We start from the raw sequence: 22,742 nt of genomic DNA on the forward strand, positions 1-22,742 counted from the left end.
ATAATATGATATGAATCCTGTGCAAGTAATCAGTCGATAGCCGGAGCTAGTTTAGCACGCTCGTAGCGCGGGCTAGCGAAATGTCTATGCATAGCACAGTTAGTGTTTTTACTCACGAATTGAGCTGTCCATTCGGACGTATTCATTATGCAGTGTACAGTATATTGTAGTGTTACAGCACATTAGCGTACAATATAGAGAATGAAGTTAAATTGAAAAATAATCACAATATGGATATTTAAACACAGTTTTGAAAATGGTGGCCGTTCATTTCGATACAGGCTTCAGTTCTTTTGTGCATATTATCGCACTATAGACCTAATTCCAATTACCAGTTTCGTCCTTCGTGCTAGTAACTCATGTTGAAATAATTCTATACCTACTCTATAAAAGAATACCTTTCGTACTGTAAATTCAATCTTCACTTCTCCCCGATCCGAAAAGATAAAATTACTCAGAAATGCTATCTACTGTCCGTTCAAGTGGTTTTGTCGTAGAAAGGGGAGGGGAAATCACGTGACAGTTAATTACTTAACGAGGCCCTTCTATTTAAGTTATTTTAACAGTTGTATAATATTACGTAGACGTCCAATTCCTAACAGACTTTAATGTTTTCAGAAAAGAGCTAAGACAGCCCAGCTACTAGACTTTACAGAGGGGCGAACAGAAGCAGGTGGGGGAAACTGGGATGCGACGTAGGCAAACGGACGATAGTACCTGTGCGAAAATATGATTCAATATTGAAAGCTCTTTCGTCACTGGAAAACGCGAACATATTTCTGGAACGTACTATACTCACTAACTCAGTACTGCATACGCGGCCTCGGTTCTGTGTGGAGGATGGTTGGATGTTTACTAGTAGAGGGGGTGGGAGTGAAGTACATTCAAAAACTCAGGTACAATAAAAATTGAAGTAAAAATAAAATGATGTCCCTATACAATAAAGAGAAACAAGTATATCACAGTCAAAAATATTCTGAACTTAGCGTTTTAGACTAGCAATAGTGGTCTCTACAACACGCTGAGAACCATGTAGCACAGAACCTGTCTCTCTACAGAATCTCGTTGACAATCATCTAAAGGACAGTGACGCTGCTTTTGTTGTCTTAACCTCAGAGTTGCGTATTATGAATGGGCCTGATTCAGAAGGCAGTTAGCTCAACGAAGGATGACGAGCAAGAAGGGAACATCTCTGCACATTTTCGCTTCGTTTTATGAGCGTTGTCGAATTCCGTCATATCTTCTTCGTCTTCTTCCTCTGAATCAATTTCTAATTTACTCTGTGGTAATCTAGAAAGGAAAAATAAGTTAAACGTTAACATATTGAAAATTTTAAAATGTCGTCGTACAAAATTGAGACAAATAAATTTTCATTCGCTGGCACTACATCTTAATAAACAAAACACAACATAAACTATAAACTTTACTTCATAAAAGTAAACAGCTCTTCAACAAAAATGTCACACAAAAATAGGGATTTAAGGAGACATGTATGAATTTAAAAACTTCCACAATTTTCATTTAAAATTTGTGAAATTTAAACTACATAAGCAGGTCAACGATACTATCATCTGTACTGAATTTGGTGTTATTTGGGCTAATAATTTTGAAATTATATGTTTTAATTATTTACTTAGGTATAATTATTGATAATCATTTAAAATGGAATAATCATATTCATTATATTTGTAATAAATTACGTAAAACATTATGTTACTTTGTCATTCTAAGATATATTTTGTCAATTAACTGTTTATGTGTAATTTATTTAGCATTATTTTAATCTATGTTTATGTATGGTATTATAGGTTGGGGTGGAACTTATAAATCCAACCTTTATCCGTTAATTTTACTATAGAAAAAAGTATTAAAAATTTGTTTAAAATAGCAGATAGATTACCCAACTGATTTGTTGTTTAAACATTTCAAATTTTCAACATTAAACAAATGTATTATTTTATTTTATTAAAATATTTTCATAGAAATTTTAATAACTTTGAAAGGTATATACATAAATATAGAACTGAAAACATGAATTCTCTGCGTTTGTCTGAACCAAAATGTAAAACCAATGCAGCTTTTTATCATAGCATGAGTCAGATTATTAAACAAATTTCATTCCAATAATAATATTTCAACCATGAATCCTCTCCAAATTAATTATAGTTTAGGTTTAAACATATTAAACACTATTTAATCTGTATTCACTCTCAATTTTAATTTTATTTTTGTCTGTATTGGAATCCCCTCCTGAGCACGAGTCTTACTCATTCAGGAGTGGGGTCCACACCTGTGGAGTAACGATTAGAACGTCTAGCTGCGAAACCAGGTGTCCCGGGTTCGATTCCCGGTCGGGGCAAGTTATCTGGTTGAGGTTTTTTCCGGGGTTTTCCCTCAACCCAATATGAGCAAATGCTGGGTAACTTTCGGTGTTGGACCCCGGACTCATTTCACCGGCATCTCATTCAGACGCTAAATAACCTAAGCTGTTGATAAACGTCGTAAAATAACCTACTAAAAAATAAAATTCAGGAGTGTGCTAGTTTATCTTTCATTGTATTTATTAACTTGTATTCATTTCAATGTTACTAGCAATAATAATATTATATTGACGTCACTAAAAAGGCTCCTTGCGTCATAGTTTAAAAAATGTTTAGCTCTTATTTTCTGAAAAAGTTTGAAAATAGTCATGGGAATAAAAATTAATCAGCTTTTAGATATCAGTCTGAATAGAGAGTCACAATAAATTTTTAAATTTCATGAATTTACCATTACAGCATATTTTAATCTATATAAGTGCAATATGAATATGCCCCGAAGGAACTTAATATTTCATAGAAATGCTAATTAAATTGTATTTACAAATATTTAATTGACCTCTGTGAGAAATTTCAGACCAATCTGTCAAAACTGTGCAAGGAGCTTTTTATCTATACTAATAATAAATCTGTAGCCGAAATTTTTCTGGTAACTTTTGATTTTCCAAAAATAATTGGTCCTAACATATATAATTAACAGCCCTGAAACCGAAAATCGCTTTTTTGAAATTTTTGTTCTTATGTCTGTCTGTCTGGATGTTTGTTACCTTTTCACGCGATAATGGCTGAACGGATTTCGGTGAAAATTGGAATATAAATTAAGTTCGTTGTAACTTAGATTTTAGGCTATATGGCATTCAAAATACTTTATTTAAAAGGGGGGTTATTAGGGGGCCTGAATTAAATAAATCGAAATCTCTCGCTTATTATTGATTTTTGTGAAAACTGTTACATAACAAATGTTTCTTTAACGATAATTTGCGATAAGTTTTATTCCTTGAAAAATTTTGATAGGACTGATATTTAATGAGATAAATGAGTTTTAAAATTAAAATAACTGCCATCTAGGGCCGTATAATGAAATAAAAAACAAATAACTTCGTCTATAAGGGGCCTTGGACAGCAACAATCGAAAGCTATGAAAGATAGCCTATAGAGAATGTTTCTGTGTTTGTATGAAGTAATATCGGAAGCTAAATTAATCGATTTGTATAATTAATTATTATTTCACCACTGGAAAGTGTAGTTTCTCTAGATGGACATAATGCTATAATGTTATTACAGTAACTTCTGATATAATATAATGTAATATAATATAATATAATATAATATAATATAATATAATATAATATAATATAATATAATATAATATAATATAATATAATATAATATATGTAATGTAACATTATATTATATAATTTAAGTTATTTGAAGGGTTCAGAACCATAGTGGGCCATGCGCCATTTACTGAATACGTAGAAAACAAGGGTTAAAATTAAGTTATTACCATAATTCAATGGAAACATATAGCAAGTAAAATAAATTATAGTGGGCCAAGCGCCATTTACTGAATACGTAGAAAACAAGGGTTAAAATTAAGTTATTACCATAATTCAATGGAAACATATAGCAAGTAAAATAAATTATAGTGGGCCAAGCGCCATTTACTGAATACGTAGAAAACAAGGGTTAAAATTAAGTTATTACCATAATTCAATGGAAACATATAGCAAGTAAAATAAAATATAAACATTAAATGTAAATGATGTCAATGTCCATTAAACTATGGTTGCATGTAATAAAAATTAAGAAACATGTTAAAGGAATTGTCATTGCACCAAATGAGTGTCTCTGGACCAAAATGATGGCATTTTAATTATTTGGATGCAATTTAAATTAAGTAACATATTAAACGATTTATCCTTCTATCAAACACGAATGTTCCCTGGATCAAACATCCTATTTTAATTATGTAATTACTTTATATTTATTTCTAACGGGTGCAGCGGAGCGCACGGGTACGGCTAGTTGATAAATAAAGAAATAAAAAATCAAAGAAGTAAATAAATAAACAAAGAAATAAATAAATATATAAAGAAATGAATAAAGAAGAATAGAGATGAAGAAATATAGTAATAAACAAATGTAGTAATAAATAAATAAATAAGGAAATAAAGAAATAAACCAATAGAGAAATAAATAAAAAATAAACAAATAAATAGAAATAAACAAATGAACAAATAAACAAATAAGCAAAGAAATGAATAAATGAATGAATGAATTAATAATTAATTAAAAATAAATGAATGAATAAAACAAGGAAACGAGGAACCTAGGAAACAGGGAAATAAATAAATGAATAAGTAAACAAATAAATAAATATATAACTTATATAAATAAGTCAATAAATGAATAAATGAAAAACTGTTACAAAAATAGTCGCGAAAATATTTAAGAATTGACATGCAAATATTCCTTTCTAAGCACAAAGTTCGTGTCCGAGCTTTCAATTTCAAATCCCCTTATTCAGTTATTTAAATTGCAATTATGCGTTGCTTTTCGAACAACTTGTATATATGCAGGCCCTTGTTGTTGAATGGACTTGTTTACATTGTCGTTTCGGATATGGCGTAACTATGGATACCAGTATAATTTTCATTTCACTAAATTCTTTCATATTTTAAATTAATGTATTTTAGGCCGTATATAAACGTCATACTTTAAAAATAGAATAGAGGAAACATTAGACAAAATGAGAGGGATAGAAAAAGACAAATAACACAGATAAAGAGAAGAAAGGAAAGTGAAATGAAAGAGATAAACGAGGGCAATAAGATGAGGAGTAAAATGGGAGAGAAAGGAGTTCAAAAAGAAGTGTGAGAAAGACAAGATGAAGACAGGAGGAAGGACTATAATTAGGGCTAGAATTTTGATGAAATTGCATTTTTTTTCTAGTAAGCCAGAAACATAGCTGCTTTAGTATTTATATGTTATGTGATAAACTGAGTGCTTTAAGACATATTTGTTAGGGCATTTTCTGCATTTTTTGCCTGTTTCAACTCATAACAGCATCTTTTGCATTATTCGGTCTTTTTTTAGGTATTTTCATTTAATTTTGCCATAAATCCCTATTATTAATGTAAAATAATGTTTATTTCCTTTGATATTTGCTTTACATATTTTGTCCATTAATACTCATCATTTTGTATAATATTTTAATCGTTTTTCTACACAAATATTGCCATTTTAACGTAGTACACTCCTCGTTATGGATCCGTCCAATCGCCCCTTCAATATAGACTCCTCTATACCTGCTAATTCCAGATAAGAGTGGCCTTATGGTAGACTACACAGAAACTAAAAATAAAGTAAATCCATGGCGCTACAGCCTATGAAGGGCTAAGACAGACCAGCCGACTGCCGACCTCACGTCCACATGCCGACGCAGAGGTGAACGATCACACATGGAAACTACATCAGATAAAATAATTAAAGTCTACTTACTTACTTACGAATGGCTTTTAAGGATCCGGAAGGTTCATTGCCGCCCTCACATAAGCCCGCCAGCGGTCCCTATCCTGTGCAAGATTAATCCAGTCTCTATCATCATATCCCACCTCCCTCAAATCCATTTTAATATTATCCTCCCATCTACGTCTCGGCCTCCCCAAAGGTCTTTTTCCCTCCGGTCTCCCAACTAACACTGTATATGCATTCCTGGATTCGCCTATACGTGCTACATGCCCTGCCCATCTCAAACGTCTGGATTTAATGTTCCTAATTATGTCAGGTGAGGAATACAAAGTGTATTAAAGTGTATTACTTAGAAAAAATTATGTAAAATTTAATTTAATTACTGGTCTAAATATTAAGTAGTACAAAACCTCTTTTCCTATTAAGGCAATTATGTAAGATCAATTTTTAGGGCATTTTAAGGGAATTTTTTTTTAGATTTTTAGGTCGTAAATGCATTGTTTTTAGGACTTTTTTCATGATTTATAGGTCATCAAAATCCTAGCCCTAATTATGATGAATAAAAAAGACGATGCTAATAATCAAAATGATTTTGAAAAAGATAACAAGGATGTTGATTGTGACCATAATTAATGTCTTTATTTTGTAACATTTTGCGCAAATACTTACGTGAAAACAGAGTGAAGCAGTTCCTCTGCGAAGGAGCCCTTGGACCCCCGTGGGCGTTGCCCCGCCTCGCAAAGGGCCCGCAGGATGCACGCCTTCCCGTCGAGGCCCAGCCTGTGCAATAATCCTCTTATCACATTTAGCTCTAATCCCGCTGCAGGCGGTGCACCACTTACCGGCATTAGCGGAGACAACTGATTCCTCTGACTAATATCACAGCATTGTCCTCCTCCGAGGATCGTGTCCTTACATATTGGACATGTATAACGACGTAGCATTACAAGGGACTCAGATCTTTGGCACTGTGAAGGATGCAAGGCCTACTTATAAACTATTACTACCCTAAAGCTACTTGAAACCACGCCCCTGGTCGTGAGTTTCCGACCTGATAAGTGCAGAGTACAAACTACATATATTACGGAGGACGTGCAAGTCCGAATTATATTCGTCTTTTGTCATCGTATCGAGAGGTGAGGAGAAATGGTTCTTGTCTTTTCGTTTTTCTCCAGCCTGAGACTTACTGTGTTTACTACTCCTGTTCTGTGAATGATTATGTAGCCGAACGGCAGCACTTTCGTACAAGTACAGCACGCTGAACCGTAAACTTAACCCGGGTTGTTGTAATGATAATAACATTTAAATTAATGATGGCGAAATGAGTCCGAGATCCACTGCTGAAATTCACCCAGTAATTCCCCTTCAATTAGTTGAGGGAAAACCTCGGAAAAAACTCCAACCAGGTAAATTATCCAAACCAGGATTTGAATTCTGACCGCTTGTTTTTACGGTCAAACATGCTAACCGTTATTTTACAGCGGTGGACCAATCACAAATTACTATGGTGTCGAAACACGAGAAGAAGTAGTCAAAGCAGGGCAGCTAGAGAGAATATCATCGAAATGATACTTACGTACTTATAAATGGCTTTTAAGGAACCCGAAGGTTCATTGCCGCTCTCACATAAGCCCGCCATCGGTCCCTATCCTGTGCAAGATTAATCCAGTCACTATCATCATACCCCACCTCCCTCAAATCCATTTTAATATTATCTTCCCATCTACGTCTCGGCCTCCCTAAAGGTCTTTTTCCCTCCGGTCTCCCAACTAACACTCTATATGTATTTCTGGATCCGCCCATACGTGCTACATGCCCTGCCCATCAAAAACGTCTGGATTTAATGTTCCTAATTATGTAAGATGAACAATACAATGCGTGCAGTTCTGTGTTGTGTAACTTTCTCCATTCTCCTGTAACTTCATCCCGCTTAGCCCCAAATATTTTCTTAAGCACCTTATTCTCAAACACCCTTAACCTATGTTCCTCTCTCAGAGTGAGAGTCCATGTTTCACAACCATACAGAAGAACCGGTAATATAACTGTTTTATAAATTCTAACTTCCAGATTTTTGGACAGCAGACTGGATGATAAGAGCTTCTCAACCGAATAATAACACGCATTTCCCATATTTATTCTGCGTTTAATTTCCTCCCGAGTGTCATTTATATTTGTTACTGTTGCTCCAAGATATTTGAATTTTTCCACCTCTTCGAAGGATAAACCTCCAATTTTTATATTTCCATTTCGTACAATATTCTGGTCACGAGACATAATCATATACTTTGTCTTTTCGGGATTTACTTCCAAACCGATCGCTTTACTTTCTTCAAGTAAAATTTCCGTGTTTTTCGTTTGTGTATTTTCTCCTAACATATTCACGTCATCCGCATAGACAAGAAGCTGATGTAACCCGTTCAATTCCAAACCCTGCCTGTTATCCTGAACTTTCCTAATGGCATATTCTAGAGCGAAGTATCATCGAAATTATAGCCGTCCAAATTTTGGATTTAAAATATCGGCATCCTAATCAACCTAATCAATACAAATGAACAAAAAAGAAAATGTAAATTAATGTTAAAAAACATAATGAACTTTTAAAAAAGAATAGATTTGGTAGCTATCAAAACGATAAAAATTTATTGAAAATAAATAATATACATTGAATATTATAAAGATGAATAGAGTTGGTGATTGATGATGTTCAATAATGATTTTAAAATGTTTGATGCAATTGTCTGACGAGTCTTTTCAGGAACCTTTAATTTTCTGAGGATCTCCAATGTAAATTTGGGAATTGTTCCTCGCGCACCAAACATAAGTCCAATGACATTCCAATCTTGAATATTATATTTATGACTGAGATCATCACAGCATGGAAGGTAAATAGCGCATTTCTCTTCATGTGCCTGCTTTGGTTGATCTTCATTAATTTCGAACCTTACAGTGGGGTCAAGAATGAGATCAGTTTTTTTTATCTCGGTAAATTATTATGATGTCAGCACGCCGTGTAGATCCTTCCATAGAAAGACATTGAACTTCCTCATATACTTCGTATCCACCATGTTCCCTTAATCTGTTAGCAATTATTGAGCGGACTGTGTTATGTCTGTCAATTCGCAGTAATTCGCCCTGAGGGCTGAAACCTAGCACGTGGGGTAACGTTTCATGCTCATTGCATCTCCTTCAATGGGTACTGCTAGCAGCGTATTCCGAATCTCACCGGTCCGGTGGCATCAATGACGTCACGTTGCAGTGAAATAAGGAACAAAACTGCTGGAAGGATCGATGGCTGTCATGGCGACTGTACAAGTTGTTGACTGTGCTGCGCTAGCAAAATTTTGCGACAGTTTCGTACTGCCATCTCGTTCAAAGAAAAGATAGCATAAACAATTTATTTCTTGTACCGGTAGTAATAACTAGGGAGCGGATTTTTATGTGCTAAAAAATTTAAATATATTTATTTTTTATGTGCTAAAAAGTACGAAAATATTTGCTAAAAATAAAGAAATATATTTTTTAAATATGACAAAAATACCTCACTTAGCTTGGAAAAAAAAAATCTTACTAGGCACTCACCAACCACACTTGAGTGCTAGTAGTTGGCCGAGAATTGCAGTGAACAACAAAGGTCATCTCCAAATTCTCCATCACAAATGCATGCCGATTATCTCTGAACAACGACTTATACTGTGAAAACGATCTTTCCACATCACAGGACGTCAGACGTGCATATTTAAAGAGAGGAATGTCACAAACACAAACACCGTCAATTTCACCTACAGGCACACCCTCCAATACTTGAGCAACTTTACACATTTTTTATATCCACTGTTTTTCCCAAACACATTCTGGAATTTGTCCCTTAGTACTTCTTCTGAACCTGGCAGTGAGTCTAGTTAAATTTCCACGGCACGCACCTCCCTGTTTCAGACAACAGGTTTTTGGATGTTTCGAGTTTTTTATGGTGTCACAAAAAGCTTAGATTTGCTAATAGGAAAGCCAAATCGTTTTTTAAACAACCATCTTGAAGGATATCGATTGACGAAGCCCGATAACAGGGAATCACAACAAGACGTATTGCCTTACTTGATGGACATGAGCGAGAGGCGAGAGATTTATTTAAATTAAATAATGTTCATACCGGAGCTCTTATCTGTTGTGTTTCACAAACAAAGCGTGGAATGATATCATCTGCAGTAACAACAAACATTCCTAATTATGTGTTGCAAGATCTCTCCTCCTTGTCCATGTTAATTTATTCTTTAATAATTACAGTGATATGCTGCCTGACAGTTCTCAGAACTTGAGGCGATACTATTACAAAAATGGATCACGGATACACCAAACAGCGCTTAGAAACAAGAAGCAACCAAGAATTATTAAAAAGATAACGTACTTCTGAATGATATAATTGATTTAGTTTTAAAATATTTAAAAGTTCTTGCAAAAAAATTATTTAAGTAAAAAAACTCCAAGATTTATGTGTTTATAATAGATTTCCTGAAAATATGTATTTACATAATTTTTTTGTGAAAATATGTGTTTTTATGTTAAATAAAATTCGGGTTTTAAACTTGAAACTAAATGTTCGGAATTTTTAACTTTGTTAATTGTGTTTTATCGCACGCAAAAATAATATTTAATTACATAGAAATCCGCTCCTTAGTAATAACTGGTCCGTTGACATGTTCGCTCATAAGCCATTAACATATTGTTTTTACGTTGTGCTCATTACAAACAATACAGCAGAACACACCGCCATAACACAACAGTGCACGATGTCATTCGTCTGCTAATTCCCGCCCTATACAAGAACCAATCAGATTCACTGATGGCGGCTGATGGAGACTGCCACCATCTCTGCAAGTTGATGGCACCGGTACGACACCGGTGGAGCATCAATGACGCCATCGGTGGAATTCGGAACACCGTGATGCCATCGGATTGCTCACCGGTGAGATTCGGAATACGCTCTAAGGCTTCTACCGGGGAGAGAGATAACTGCGATAACATTGGTGCTCATTTTAATGGCCTCGGCCCATTGGCCACAAGACAGACCTTTCTTATTGCTAATCCAGGTGTTACCTTTTTTCCAGTGAGAATAGAATGTAATTCCTTTACCTTTCCCAGGTAATGCGCTCCACTGATTATAAGAAGTGACACGAAGTTGTTTACGGATGTTACGTGAATTAATGATTCCAATATCGTTGACATTAATTGGTAAGTGGCGAAGGATGTCAGTAATTTCGGCTTGAAGGTTCCTAGTTTGATTAATATAAGGGTTGTCTTCTTTAACTAATAATCTGCAAACCTTAAGATGTTGGAGTAAAGCTTCCTACTGTGCTTTAAAAATTCGAAGTCGTCTCAAATTTCGAGGTGCATATAGCATTGCATCCGGTACATCTGTCGGTAAGCCAACGATTTCTTCAACGGAACTACGGAACCCTTAAATTTGAAAAACGTCATTTCTCACACTACTTTATTAAACCGTGTCGGACTGTAAAGAAAACAACTATCGCAATGTCCATATTTTATATGTTGTACAATATTATATTATTGTGAAATTTTAATTTTCCTACCAATTTTTTCTATTGTTCTATTAAAATTATAGCATATTGCCTATACAATACATTGCGAATTTAAGGGTTAAGTACAGCTGAGATAACTCTAGGATCAATACTGGGCGTTAGAATGATATATTGAATGAGCAATAAGGAAAGCTCAAACAAGATCAAAAGGAAACGGCTGAGGTTATGAGCGGAAACCTGGTTGTAGCACTCCTTTTTGATAGAATGATAAACTTGCAGATGAATTATGAAAGTCATTTTTTACGGGTAGTCATACTTGTACTGAACTGTTGAATTAGTTACAAAGTTTTCACGAATAAAAACGAGGAAATTTATTAATGGAAAAATATACTGACAAGCCATGGGCATTATTTGTAGTTTTTTAAAAATGGTCCTACACGATTCTCTAGATTTGGCACCTACTATTATTCTAGTTACTCTTTTTTGTAATAGGAATATACTGTTAGGTCTACTATCTGTGGAATTTCCCCAGAATATTATTCCAAAACTCATTATCGAGTAGAAGTATGCGAAGTATATGTTTTCAAAGGATTGATATTTACTGTCTCTTGCATAGATCTAATAGAAAAACATGCTGTGGGGGTAATTTCTTTAATATGATGTTTCTAATTTAATATACTATCGATTTTTAAGCCACCAAATTTGGTTGTTGTTTCTATTAGGCACCTGTTGTTAATTTATTGCTCTAAATATTTGCGAGGTTGAATTATTTCGGCAGGATTTAAATTGGATTTTGTTAGTTTGTAACAATTTAATACTAATTTATTAACTGAGAACTAATAATATATTTTGAGGAGATTTTTTTTTTTTTTTTTAGATTGGAATGTGTTGGAATTATTGGGTGTAATTACTATATTTCTATCATTTGCAAATGATATTGAATGACCTACATCTTTTATTTTGGGGGAAAGATCATTTATTAATACTAAAGAAAGTAGGGGATCTAATATTGATCTTTGTGGAAATCCATTATTAATAGTTACCCATGTCGAGGTAGATTTCACAGTGCTATTCATTGTACTGATTTCGATTTTCTGATTCCTATCTACGAGGTATGAGTGAAACCATTGGTATGCCACGCCTTTAATTCTATAATAACTTAATTTGTCTAGCAATATTTCATGATTTCTACAGCGAAATTCATTGGATAAATTACAGAAAATCCCTCCCCCAAACTTGGGATTTTTTATCAATTGCCTCCAAAATTTTAGTTAATTAAACTAAATGTTGCGTTTTCTGTGGATTTATTTTTCTTAAATATCAAGATGATTATATAGTTTTTTATATATACTTTTTCCAAGTCTTTGGATAAATCTTGAAGAAGTGATAAGGGTTTGTAAATCTCTGTGGACGTTCTCTAATCTCCTTTTTGAAAATAGGAATAACCACTGAATATTTTAAAACCTAGAGAAATATACCATTGAACATTGAATAGTGTCCACACCTGTGGAGTAACGGTCATCACGTCTGGCCGCGAAACCAGGTGGCCCGGGTTCGATTCCCGGTCGGGGCAAGTTACCTGGTTGAGGTTTTTTCCGGGGTTTTCCCTCAACCCAATATGAGCAAATGCTGGGTAATTTTCGGTGCTGGACCCCGGCATTATCACCTTCATCTCATTCAGACGCTAAATAACCAAAGATGTTGATAAAGCGTCGTAAAATAACCTATTAAACCTATTAAAAAACATTGAATAGTTACAAAAATAACTTAGTGGCCTAGCTATAATATGTGAACTCGCTGTTAATATTTTGCTTGTTATTCATCATACCCTGAGGAGTTTTTTGACTTTAGATTTATAATAACTGCAATTATTTCTTGTTTGTTTGTTGGAATTATTTGAATATTTGAGAATTTTGTTAAAATATTGTGTTAAAGATTCTAAACTGTTAATACAAATTTCTTGGGAGATATTAAGGTTATCAGTTATTGAAATAAAGTATTTGTTAAATACGTTCGCAGTTTCATTTGGGTCTGACGTGGATATAAGGGTATAGTTTGTTTTTTTACTTTTTGATCGCCCACTTTCTTTTTTAATTATATTATGACTTGTTTTGATTTTATTATAAGGGTTTTGTATTGTTCTATTATAGTGCAATTTCACAGCTTTTGGGATGATTTTGTATAACATTTTTGAATAATTTTAGACTTTTTATGTAACTATCTCTTGGTTTTGCATGAGATTTTAATACCTTTTGTAATCCATCTATTGTTGCATATTTTTGCTTTTTTATACTTTATAGGAAAACTAGATTCAAAAAATATTTAGAAATGTTTTATGAAACTCTGTGAATTTACTGTCGATATTACTTTGACTACACGCTGATTATGTTTCATTTTTGAGAGTTGTTTCAAAATTATTTAATGATTCCCAGTTTATGTTTCCGAATTTCACTTTAGTTTTTATAATGATAATAATGGTGATGTATTAATGTTTATATTTAGGAGTTGAGCATCGTGATGCGAAAGACCATTAATTATTGTTGTTTTTTTTTTAGATTTACCTATTCTTTTCTTTCCGATAAATATGTTTTCTATTGCAATAACTGAATCTCCTTGTATTCTAGTAGGAAAGTATACTGTGTAAATTAAATTCAAAGATGCTAGCAATGAATTTAGTTGATCTTTCCTATTGCTTTCCGTTAGATAATCTACATTGATATCTCCGCAAATAATGCATTCACATATAACCAGTGTGTCATTTTGAAAATGGCTAATCATGTGGTTTTGTTGGCTGTTTAAGTCGGATGATGTTATATCCGTGACGTATTTGTACTATTCACCCAAAATTAAGGTAGGCTATGCTGATTAATTGGGTTTGTGTCCCGTTACATTTGTATCGATTTCATGTTTGCAGATGAAAACGTTCTTTCAGAAGAATATTAAAATATTGAAAGAAGCCACGTATGTCAAATATCTAGGTATCATTATTGATCAGAATTTAAAATGGCCTCGTCACATTACTTATCTTTGTAAGAGGTTTCGTAAAATAATTTATAAATTCGTTAATCTTCGATGCTACTTACCTATTAGAGTTCTACGAAATGTTTATTTGGCCATTATTCAGTCTATCATTCAATATGGTATAATTGTTTGGGGTGGAAGTACAAAAATTAATCTTAGTCCGTTAAATTTACTACAAAAACGAATAATTAAAATTTGTTTGAAGAAACGTTTCGATTATCCAACTAAATTAATTTATTCTGAATTTAATGTATTTAATATTGAACAAATTTATAAGTATACGCTGTTAAAATTTTATCATAAAAATCGTAATAAGTTTGTATTACAGACACACAATTATGTCACAAGACGAAATATTAATTCAAATTAGTAGAACCTAAATGTCTCACATCTGCTGGTCTAAAGCATAGCATAAATTTTGGCCCTCGGTTGTACAATGCTTTAACTAAATTACACCCACAACTTCTAACATGTAACCCACTAATATATAACAAGAAAATTAGAAACGTGTTAATATCTTCAATTTGATTAAATAAATTTATAGCCTATGTGTATGAATTAATCAACCCATATTATATTTGTATTCTATAATTTTGAAATATATATTAGTCCTACTTTTCACGTGCGATATTATTCTTCTCTAGTGTTAATATTATATTATATAATTCCATTGCCGCTGTAATTATATTTTCGTTCCTATTTTATTTTACTTTTTTTATTTATATTATTATTTTTTATTTTAATATTATATCTGAACTGCGACCGAGCACGAGCGCTGCTCATTCAGTCTCAAATTTTGTTAATACTACTGAATCTTCTTTTTATATTGCTTGTATTATTTTATTTGTATTTCTCTTTGTTTGTTTTGTAATTATATTTATTTATTCTGTATATTTGAATTTAAATAAATAAATAAATAAATAAATAAAATTAATCTTATTATATGACTATTTATAGCCATTAAACACAAATTCGTTCCATTTTAACACAGGTACAAATTTAATAGGGTAAACTAGGGTCTGTTGGACAGTCGGGCATGTTGGACACTCTGTACTTTAACGTGTTACCACGCCACTTGTGGGCACCACATTCTGCTAGAAGTCAATGATGGAAGTAGCCCCACTCGTGCCTACTTCCGTCATTGACTTATAGCTGAATGTGGTGCCCACAACTGGCGTGGTAACACGTTAAAATACGGAGTGTCCAACATGCCCTTCTGTCCAACAGACCCTAGTTTACCCTATTCCTTCTCATCGCTACTGTGTATGCCTGTTTAATACAATATTATACTCACATGCTCAGTACAGGTACAAGTTTGTTGTATAACTCTCTCCTGTGTCTGCGATGCATGGCTTCTGCCTTATGTTTGAAGAAATTATATGGCTCAGAAGGGAGTTCCCAGTTAGTACCCAGAGTAATACCATACGACCAAATCCCATCAGGTATTAAAAGTTTAATATCCAAACAATAGCCAAGCTGAAAGAAGAACACAATTGAAAATCAATCGATAGCCCTGAAAAGTTATAGTCTTCAATAGTCTGTAAAAACTAATATATTTGGGGATGTACAAAAAGATAGTAGTAGTAGGTTTATTTTGCCTGGCAGAGTTAAGACCATGAGGCCTTCTCTTCCACTCAACCAGGTTTCAATAATATACATGAAATACAAAATTTTATTACAAAATAACACAAAAGAAAATACCTTAGAAATTACATAAAATATAGTATAAAATTACAATAGAAAAGATCAGTTACATAATATAAAATTACAAATAGTCAAGTTCGGTTATGTAATATATAAAATAAAGTAGAAAATTACACATAATAAAAATCAGTTACATAACATAAAGGGGAATACACACACACACACACACACACAAACACACAATTTATAAGACCTAAAATGCCCGAGATAAATACGACGATTAATTCCCTTGAGATATATTATACAGTTAATATACTAATAGGAGAATACATGTGAGTTACAAGACATAAAATGTTGATTAGCAAATTCGTACTAAATGGCATACAAACACGAATGATTAAGAAATATATCAAGATAATAAAAAAAAGAAAAGAGGAAAAAAAGAAGAAGAAGAAGAGAGAGGAGAAAAAAATAACAAGTTGGTCATTTAAGACTATTTAGAAACTTCCGCAAGAGTCTAGTTCTGTTCATTAAAAACATTTCTAAGTAGAGTGTGCTTAAAAGATTTTAGACTCCGACTGCTCCTGATTTCCTGTGACAAGGAATTCCAGGAACGAGCTGTGTGTATTGTGAAGGAAGCAGAGTAGAGAGATGTTTGATGGAGTGGAATTGATAGAACATGGTTATGCTGTGAACGTGTATCACGGTTGTGGTGGGATGCTAAAAGTGTGAAGCGAGGTACTAGGTAAATAGGTGTGGAATTATTTAAAATCTGATACAGCAAACAGAGTGAATGAACTGAACGTCTCTCCCGTAAACGAAGCCAAGATAATTGAAAGAAATACTCGGAGACATGATCATAGCGACGGCTGTTAAAAATGAAACGAACACAAGCATTATGAACACGCTGAAGCCTCAATGACAATTCAACACTAAGATCACTATACAAAACGTCGCAATAGTCAAAGTAAGGCATCACCAGGGTCTGTATCAAGATCTGTTTCAGTTTAGAAGGAAAGACATTTTTCAGTCTTTTCAGTGAATGCATGTTTATCTATCTTAGCTATATCATCTATATTTATTCCGTATGAAGGCCACAGAGGAAAAACTTGATAAGTGCCATTTTCTTCTTTATTAAGGAGAGCAATTTTGAAGTTCAAAACTCTCTGAAACAAATCCATGTAATCTAGTCCATTTTGTTATTTGGTTTTATGGTTAAGTAGGCTATGTGTTGTTGTAATCCTCATAAGCAATGAAATAATTTTCTTGGTCGTAATAAGAGCTATATCTTACAAGCAAACGTTCTGATGAGGGCAGATAAAAAAGTTATTTTTTTTTCTTTATCCATATTAATAATGCCAAAAGAAGTGCTTATACAAATTTTGGCCACTCGACCGCAATTACGAGGGCCATAAAAAGATAAGTTCGCCAGGAGCCGTTAACAGAAAGAAAACACAATTTCAGTGGAAGAATTTATTGAAACAGACACAGTAATTGTTGAGCTACTTTTCAACATATTCTCCACCGGAATTGAGACATTTGTCATGTCATGGGATCGACAGAGAGGTGGAGACGGCTGTCAAACGCTGGTTCCGATCCCAGGTGGCAGACTTCTAAGACACAAGGATACAAAAATTGATCCCATGGTATGACAAATGTCTCAATTTCAGTGGGGGATATGTTGACAAATATCGCAATAATTGCTGTGTCTCTTTCAATAAATCTTTCAATGCAATTGTGCTTCTTTTCTATACACGGCCCCAGAGAAAATCACTTTTGGACGGCCTCGTAATTGCGGTCGAGAGGCCAAAATTTGCATTAGCACTTCTTTTGATGTTATTAACATGGTGAAAGAAAAAAAATAATTCTTTTATCTGCCCCCATCTGAATGTTTGCTTGTTAGTTTTGTTGGGAAAGGGTCCAATAATTTTTATCTGTTACTCTTCAGTATTATCAAATAACTTTATTTAGCCTGATTTCAATGAAATTCAGTAGATTTGAAGTACTATCGGAGGGCACTTTAATGACATCATCATTTATTACTACTTACTACATTATTACAATAACAACAATAACAATATGAAAATCTATTTATGTTACCTTCAGGTAAACAGCTTATAAACTTTGTGAAACTCTTTTTTCACTTGCCTGTAAAACGCTTCCGGGTGGGAATATAAGATATCGCTTCTGACGGGAAAGAACTTCTCCACTAACTCGACTGTCGTTCGATAATGAAGCACTTGAATTTTTTAACGTAGAAGCCAATAGCGTAATGAGAATAGGGCCCACAATCACCCTTCTGGGAAGGAAATTTTTCATCTCAGTAATCTCTGAAAATGAAACATACAAACAAAAAACAATATTTCATTTCTTAAAGTATTCAATACTGTCCAAAATACGAGCATATGTCATTGTTGACTTCTAGTACAAAATACATAGGCCTACAGCGAATAGGGATAATAAAGAATGGACACAGCGAATTTTCCTGTGTTTTGTTTCTCTGTGCTCCAGCAGTTAGTTCCACTTTCAAGCGCTAGAGGTTAGTGTAATCGAGCATACGCTAAGATAATGATTGAGAACAGATTTGAGACACATGATCCAAACATCGCCTACCTTATTGCATAATCCAGTAACGCTTTGCTTCAAATAAATTCAAGTTAACAGCTTTTCCTTATTTCTCAGTGACAAACTAGTTGTAATAACAATATTTTATATTTCAGATATAATAAATTATATTATAAGATAATATAATACATTATAAAATTAAGTATCGAATTCGTTTAATATTTGTATAATAATATAATATAGGTATATGGTTTTACTTCTCGTAAGAGTTTTGTTTTTCCATTTTCAACGCTATCAAATCATTACATATTTTAATTGTTGTTGGGGTCAACGTCTCAACTGTCATTATAAAGGAACTCTAGAGTCTAGACATTACAGTTAATGAAGGATTTATTATTTTATGGATACAATTTATTTTATTTGAGTACATAATGTACCTAGATGTATTCATTATATGTGTTATATTTCCGCTGTGTCGACTGCTAGCTGGTGTGATGTCGGCGCCAACTCTAGGGAGAAAGCAGAATCTCACGCTTTAGCTGGCTTGAAGGTCATTGAAATCAGTCCGGCTACATCAAAGGTACCGACGCGAAGTGTCCATTCTTTATAATCCCTATTCGCTGAGGCCTACTTCCGTCTCTTGTAAACTTTCTCACATGTATGTTACAGCTTATGTACTCACATTCTTGCGTGAGTGATGTTAATGATGTGATATGATTATTTTATGCGATATGACTGTTGTGATGTGACTTATGTGATGTGATACGTTGTGACTGATGTTAAGTTATGTAATTGTGATGTGATTGATGTGAAGTGATGAATGTGATGCATTGTGATTTATGTGAAGTTGTGATTGGTTTGATATTATTGATGTGACTGACGTATCGTGATTGATATGTTATGTTGTGATTAATGTGATTGATATGCCTGATGTAATATGTTTGATGTAAAGTGATTGATGTGATGTGCTGTCATTTATGTGATGTTATTAATGAGTTTTGCTGTTATCAATGATGTTTAATGTGGTGCAGTATGTTGAACTATTTAGGGCTGATTTCACCAAACATGATTTAAATCTCTCCTCTGCTAGTTACTATTTTATGAAATTAAGTTCTTTGTTAACAAGTCTGCATTTCACCAAGACAATTTAAGAAATTATTAACCTAACAGAAGTTATTAAAACACAGCACAGTCTATTATAGAATTATGATGACCATAATACTTTCACAGATATATGTTGAACATACAATATTGATCTTTAAGAGACCTTGAACAAATTACAATCATTCAAACAAAAGTGAAGGCATTCGTAATGTATCCGGCGTAACCTTTGACGCTTCCATGTAACTTCTTGATTCCAATTCTGTCCAATAATTTAGTAACATGAGGCCATAATTTATTTTTGGAAGTATTTTGTAAATTATATTAAATAGAATATTTATTATTCGCTAAAATAAAGTATTTTCTAACTCTGAACATTTTCTAACAATAGTTTATTTATTGCTGAAAAACAGTTTAGCCCAATTGTCGTCATTTCGTATATTGAAAAATATAATTATTAAAGAATCTACACTTATCCAGTGTTTACCAATAATACACTACATAGGTATTCAGTGATATCGCAAAAATTGCCTACTCATTCATCTTGAATTCTATTTCTACTTCTATTTGGTATAAGATTTCCAGAGTTGGATCTTTGTCTAGGCGGAAAAGTAATACAAAATCTTCATCGACTAATTTGGAAAAGAGGTCATTTCTTTCTTGGAAACGTTTCGGTTTCCTCCTCCAGGAACGAAATGACCGTTTTTTCATACTAGTCGATGAAGAGTTCGTATTACGTTTCCGTCTAGACAAAGAATCAATCCTGTAAATTTTACTCTAACAGGTCAAAGTCGAGTTCTTTATCTATTAGCGGCGTAACCTGTTATTAAATGCGTGATAGAATGCAAGATAAGCTGAGAGTTACTTAAGTCAAGATTGAATAGATACTTAGTGTTAAGTAGTGCTTGTGAAATCTGTACTTAATGTCTTATTCTATATCTTATTCAGGATAAAATATGAATTTATCAATTTGTACAAGGCGTGTGTTCCATACCTAATTGTTGTGAGATGTGTAAGTGAGAGTTGTCTTTACTCAGCAAGCCCAAGAAAAATCGAACTAATTGTCATCCTGTCCTTCTTGAGAATGTTTGAGATCAACAGTTATTCCCCGCCACCATAGTGGTTAACTGTATTGTTAATTAGTGTGTGTTTAGTGCAATTAGTACACTCGAATTCATCATATATAACGAATAGGTTTAATTAACAATTTCAACATTCAAACAAACGTGTTATACCTGTTTTAAAATACCGTATTCTACGTACTGTAAATACTTCTTAATTTTACGAGTATTATTATCGTTATTATTAGTAATAGTAGTAGCAACAGTAGTAGCAGTACAAGGATGGATGGAGACCATATTTTCTCGATGACCGATACTCCATACCAATACTTGTTCTAAAGCATCCACATTTGTTACTATAACTTTAAAAGTGAGTAGGATAATTATATTGTCCCGCTCCGTGGCGCCGTGGTCTAAGGCATCCCGCCTAGGACTCGCGTTACGGAATGCGCCTGGTTCGATTCCTCATGGGGGAAGAAATTTTCTCATGAAATTTCGGCCAGTGTTTGGGAACGGTGCCCACCCAGCATCGTGATGCACTTGGGGAGCTACGATAGGTAGCGAAATCCAGTTGCGAATACCAGCTATAACGGCTGGGGGGATCATCGTGCTAACCACATGATACCTCCATTCTGGTTGGATGATCGTCCACCTCTGCTTCGGCATGTGGGCGTGAGGCCAGCAGCCGGCTGGTCGGTCTAGGCCCTCACGGGCTGTAGCGCCACGGATTATTATTATTATTATTATTATTATTATTATTATTATTATTATTATTATTATTATTTTACTACAGTTTTCTCAGCTTACCTGTTAGTACTATAGTCAGAGTAGTGTACTCTAATAATACAGAGAAATTTTATTTTTACTTCAATTTTTATTGTGCCTGAGTTTTTGAATGTACTTCTCTCCCACCTTTTCTACTAGTAAACTTCCACCCGTCCTCCACACAGAAACAAGGCTGTATATACAAAGACATCTTACGGTCACAGTATGCTGTACTGAGTGAGTGAGTATAGTACGTTCCAGAAATATGGTCGTATTTTCCAGTGAATAAAGTGCATTCATTATTTTCGCACAGGAACTGTTTACGTTTGGTTACGTCTCTTCCCGGTTTCCCCCATCCATTTCTGCTGGCCCCTCTGTAAAGACTAGGGCTGGACTATTTGCCTATCTTAGCTATGTGATTAGTTTCGGCATTATTCTTTTTTCGCTCAATCTTCATTGCACAACTTCATTTATTCTGTCTAATGAAAGACGGGAAGCAAGTCGTACACTTAGGAATAAAACGAGAGGTTACTTGAAGGAAAAACTGAATGAGGTAGAAACAAATAGCAAGCATAAAAACATTCGAGATTTATATAAGTGTATAAAGGAATTTAAGAACGGATATCAGCCAAGGGTAAACGTGATCAAGGATCAGAATGGTGACTTGCTTGCAGACTCTCCATCAGTCCTAAACAGATGGAGAAACTATTTCGCGCAACTACTAAATGTACATAGGCCAGATAGAAATGCTCGGGACGAAATTGAAATGCAAACTGCTGAGCCATTTATACCCGAACCCACACTTTCTGAAGTCGAAATTGCGATAGAAAATCTGAAAAAGTACAAGTCTCCAGGTATCGATCAAATTCCAGCAGAATTAATACAAGAGGGTGGAAGTGCATTATATAGCGAAATTTATAAACTTGTACTTGCTATTTGGGAAAGGGAAATTGTACCAGAACAATGGAAGGAGTCCATAATTGTACCTATTTTTAAGAAGGGGGACAAAACCAACTGTAGTAACTTTCGAGGAATATCACTTTTGTTGACGTCGTACAAAATTTTGTCCAATATTCTTTTGAGAAGATTAGCTCCGTACGTAGATGAAATTATTGGGGATCATCAGTGCGGTTTTCGGCGTAATAGATCGTCTATTGATCAGATTTTTTGTATTCGACAGATAATGGAGAAAAAATGGGAGTATAAGGGTACAGTACATCAGTCATTCATATATTTCAAAAAGGCATATAACTCGGTTAAGA

The 22,742-nt window shown here is 33.9% G+C and overlaps 1 protein-coding gene across 1 annotated transcript; it reads right to left on the reverse strand.

The window, feature by feature from the left end:
• Positions 1-951: 951 nt before the first annotated feature.
• Positions 952-15,820, reverse strand: LOC138709610 (uncharacterized). The gene is made up of 3 exons (XM_069840507.1): positions 15,639-15,820; positions 6,462-6,572; positions 952-1,290 (listed from the first exon to the last, which is right to left on the reverse strand). Exons 1-3 carry the CDS (start codon positions 15,692-15,694, stop codon positions 1,143-1,145), a joined length of 315 nt encoding a protein of 104 aa, XP_069696608.1. The 5' UTR covers positions 15,695-15,820; the 3' UTR covers positions 952-1,142.
• Positions 15,821-22,742: the final 6,922 nt, after the last annotated feature.

Source organism: Periplaneta americana, chromosome 1 (genome assembly GCF_040183065.1).
Source record: "Periplaneta americana isolate PAMFEO1 chromosome 1, P.americana_PAMFEO1_priV1, whole genome shotgun sequence".
Taxonomy (NCBI): Eukaryota; Metazoa; Arthropoda; class Insecta; order Blattodea; family Blattidae; genus Periplaneta; species Periplaneta americana.

Bases quoted from the DNA above. Each gene is read 5' to 3' on its own strand.
- LOC138709610 (XM_069840507.1), bottom strand. From the start codon at position 15,694: ATGCATCGCAGACACAGGAGAGAGTTATACAACAAACTTGTACCTGTA. The intron at 6,573-15,638 runs GTGAGTATAATA...ATTATTGCACAG, and splicing joins CTTGTACCTGTACTGAGCAT to GCTGGGCCTCGACGGGAAGG. The intron at 1,291-6,461 runs GTAAGTATTTGC...TTTCCTTTCTAG, and splicing joins CTGCTTCACTCTGTTTTCAC to ATTACCACAGAGTAAATTAG.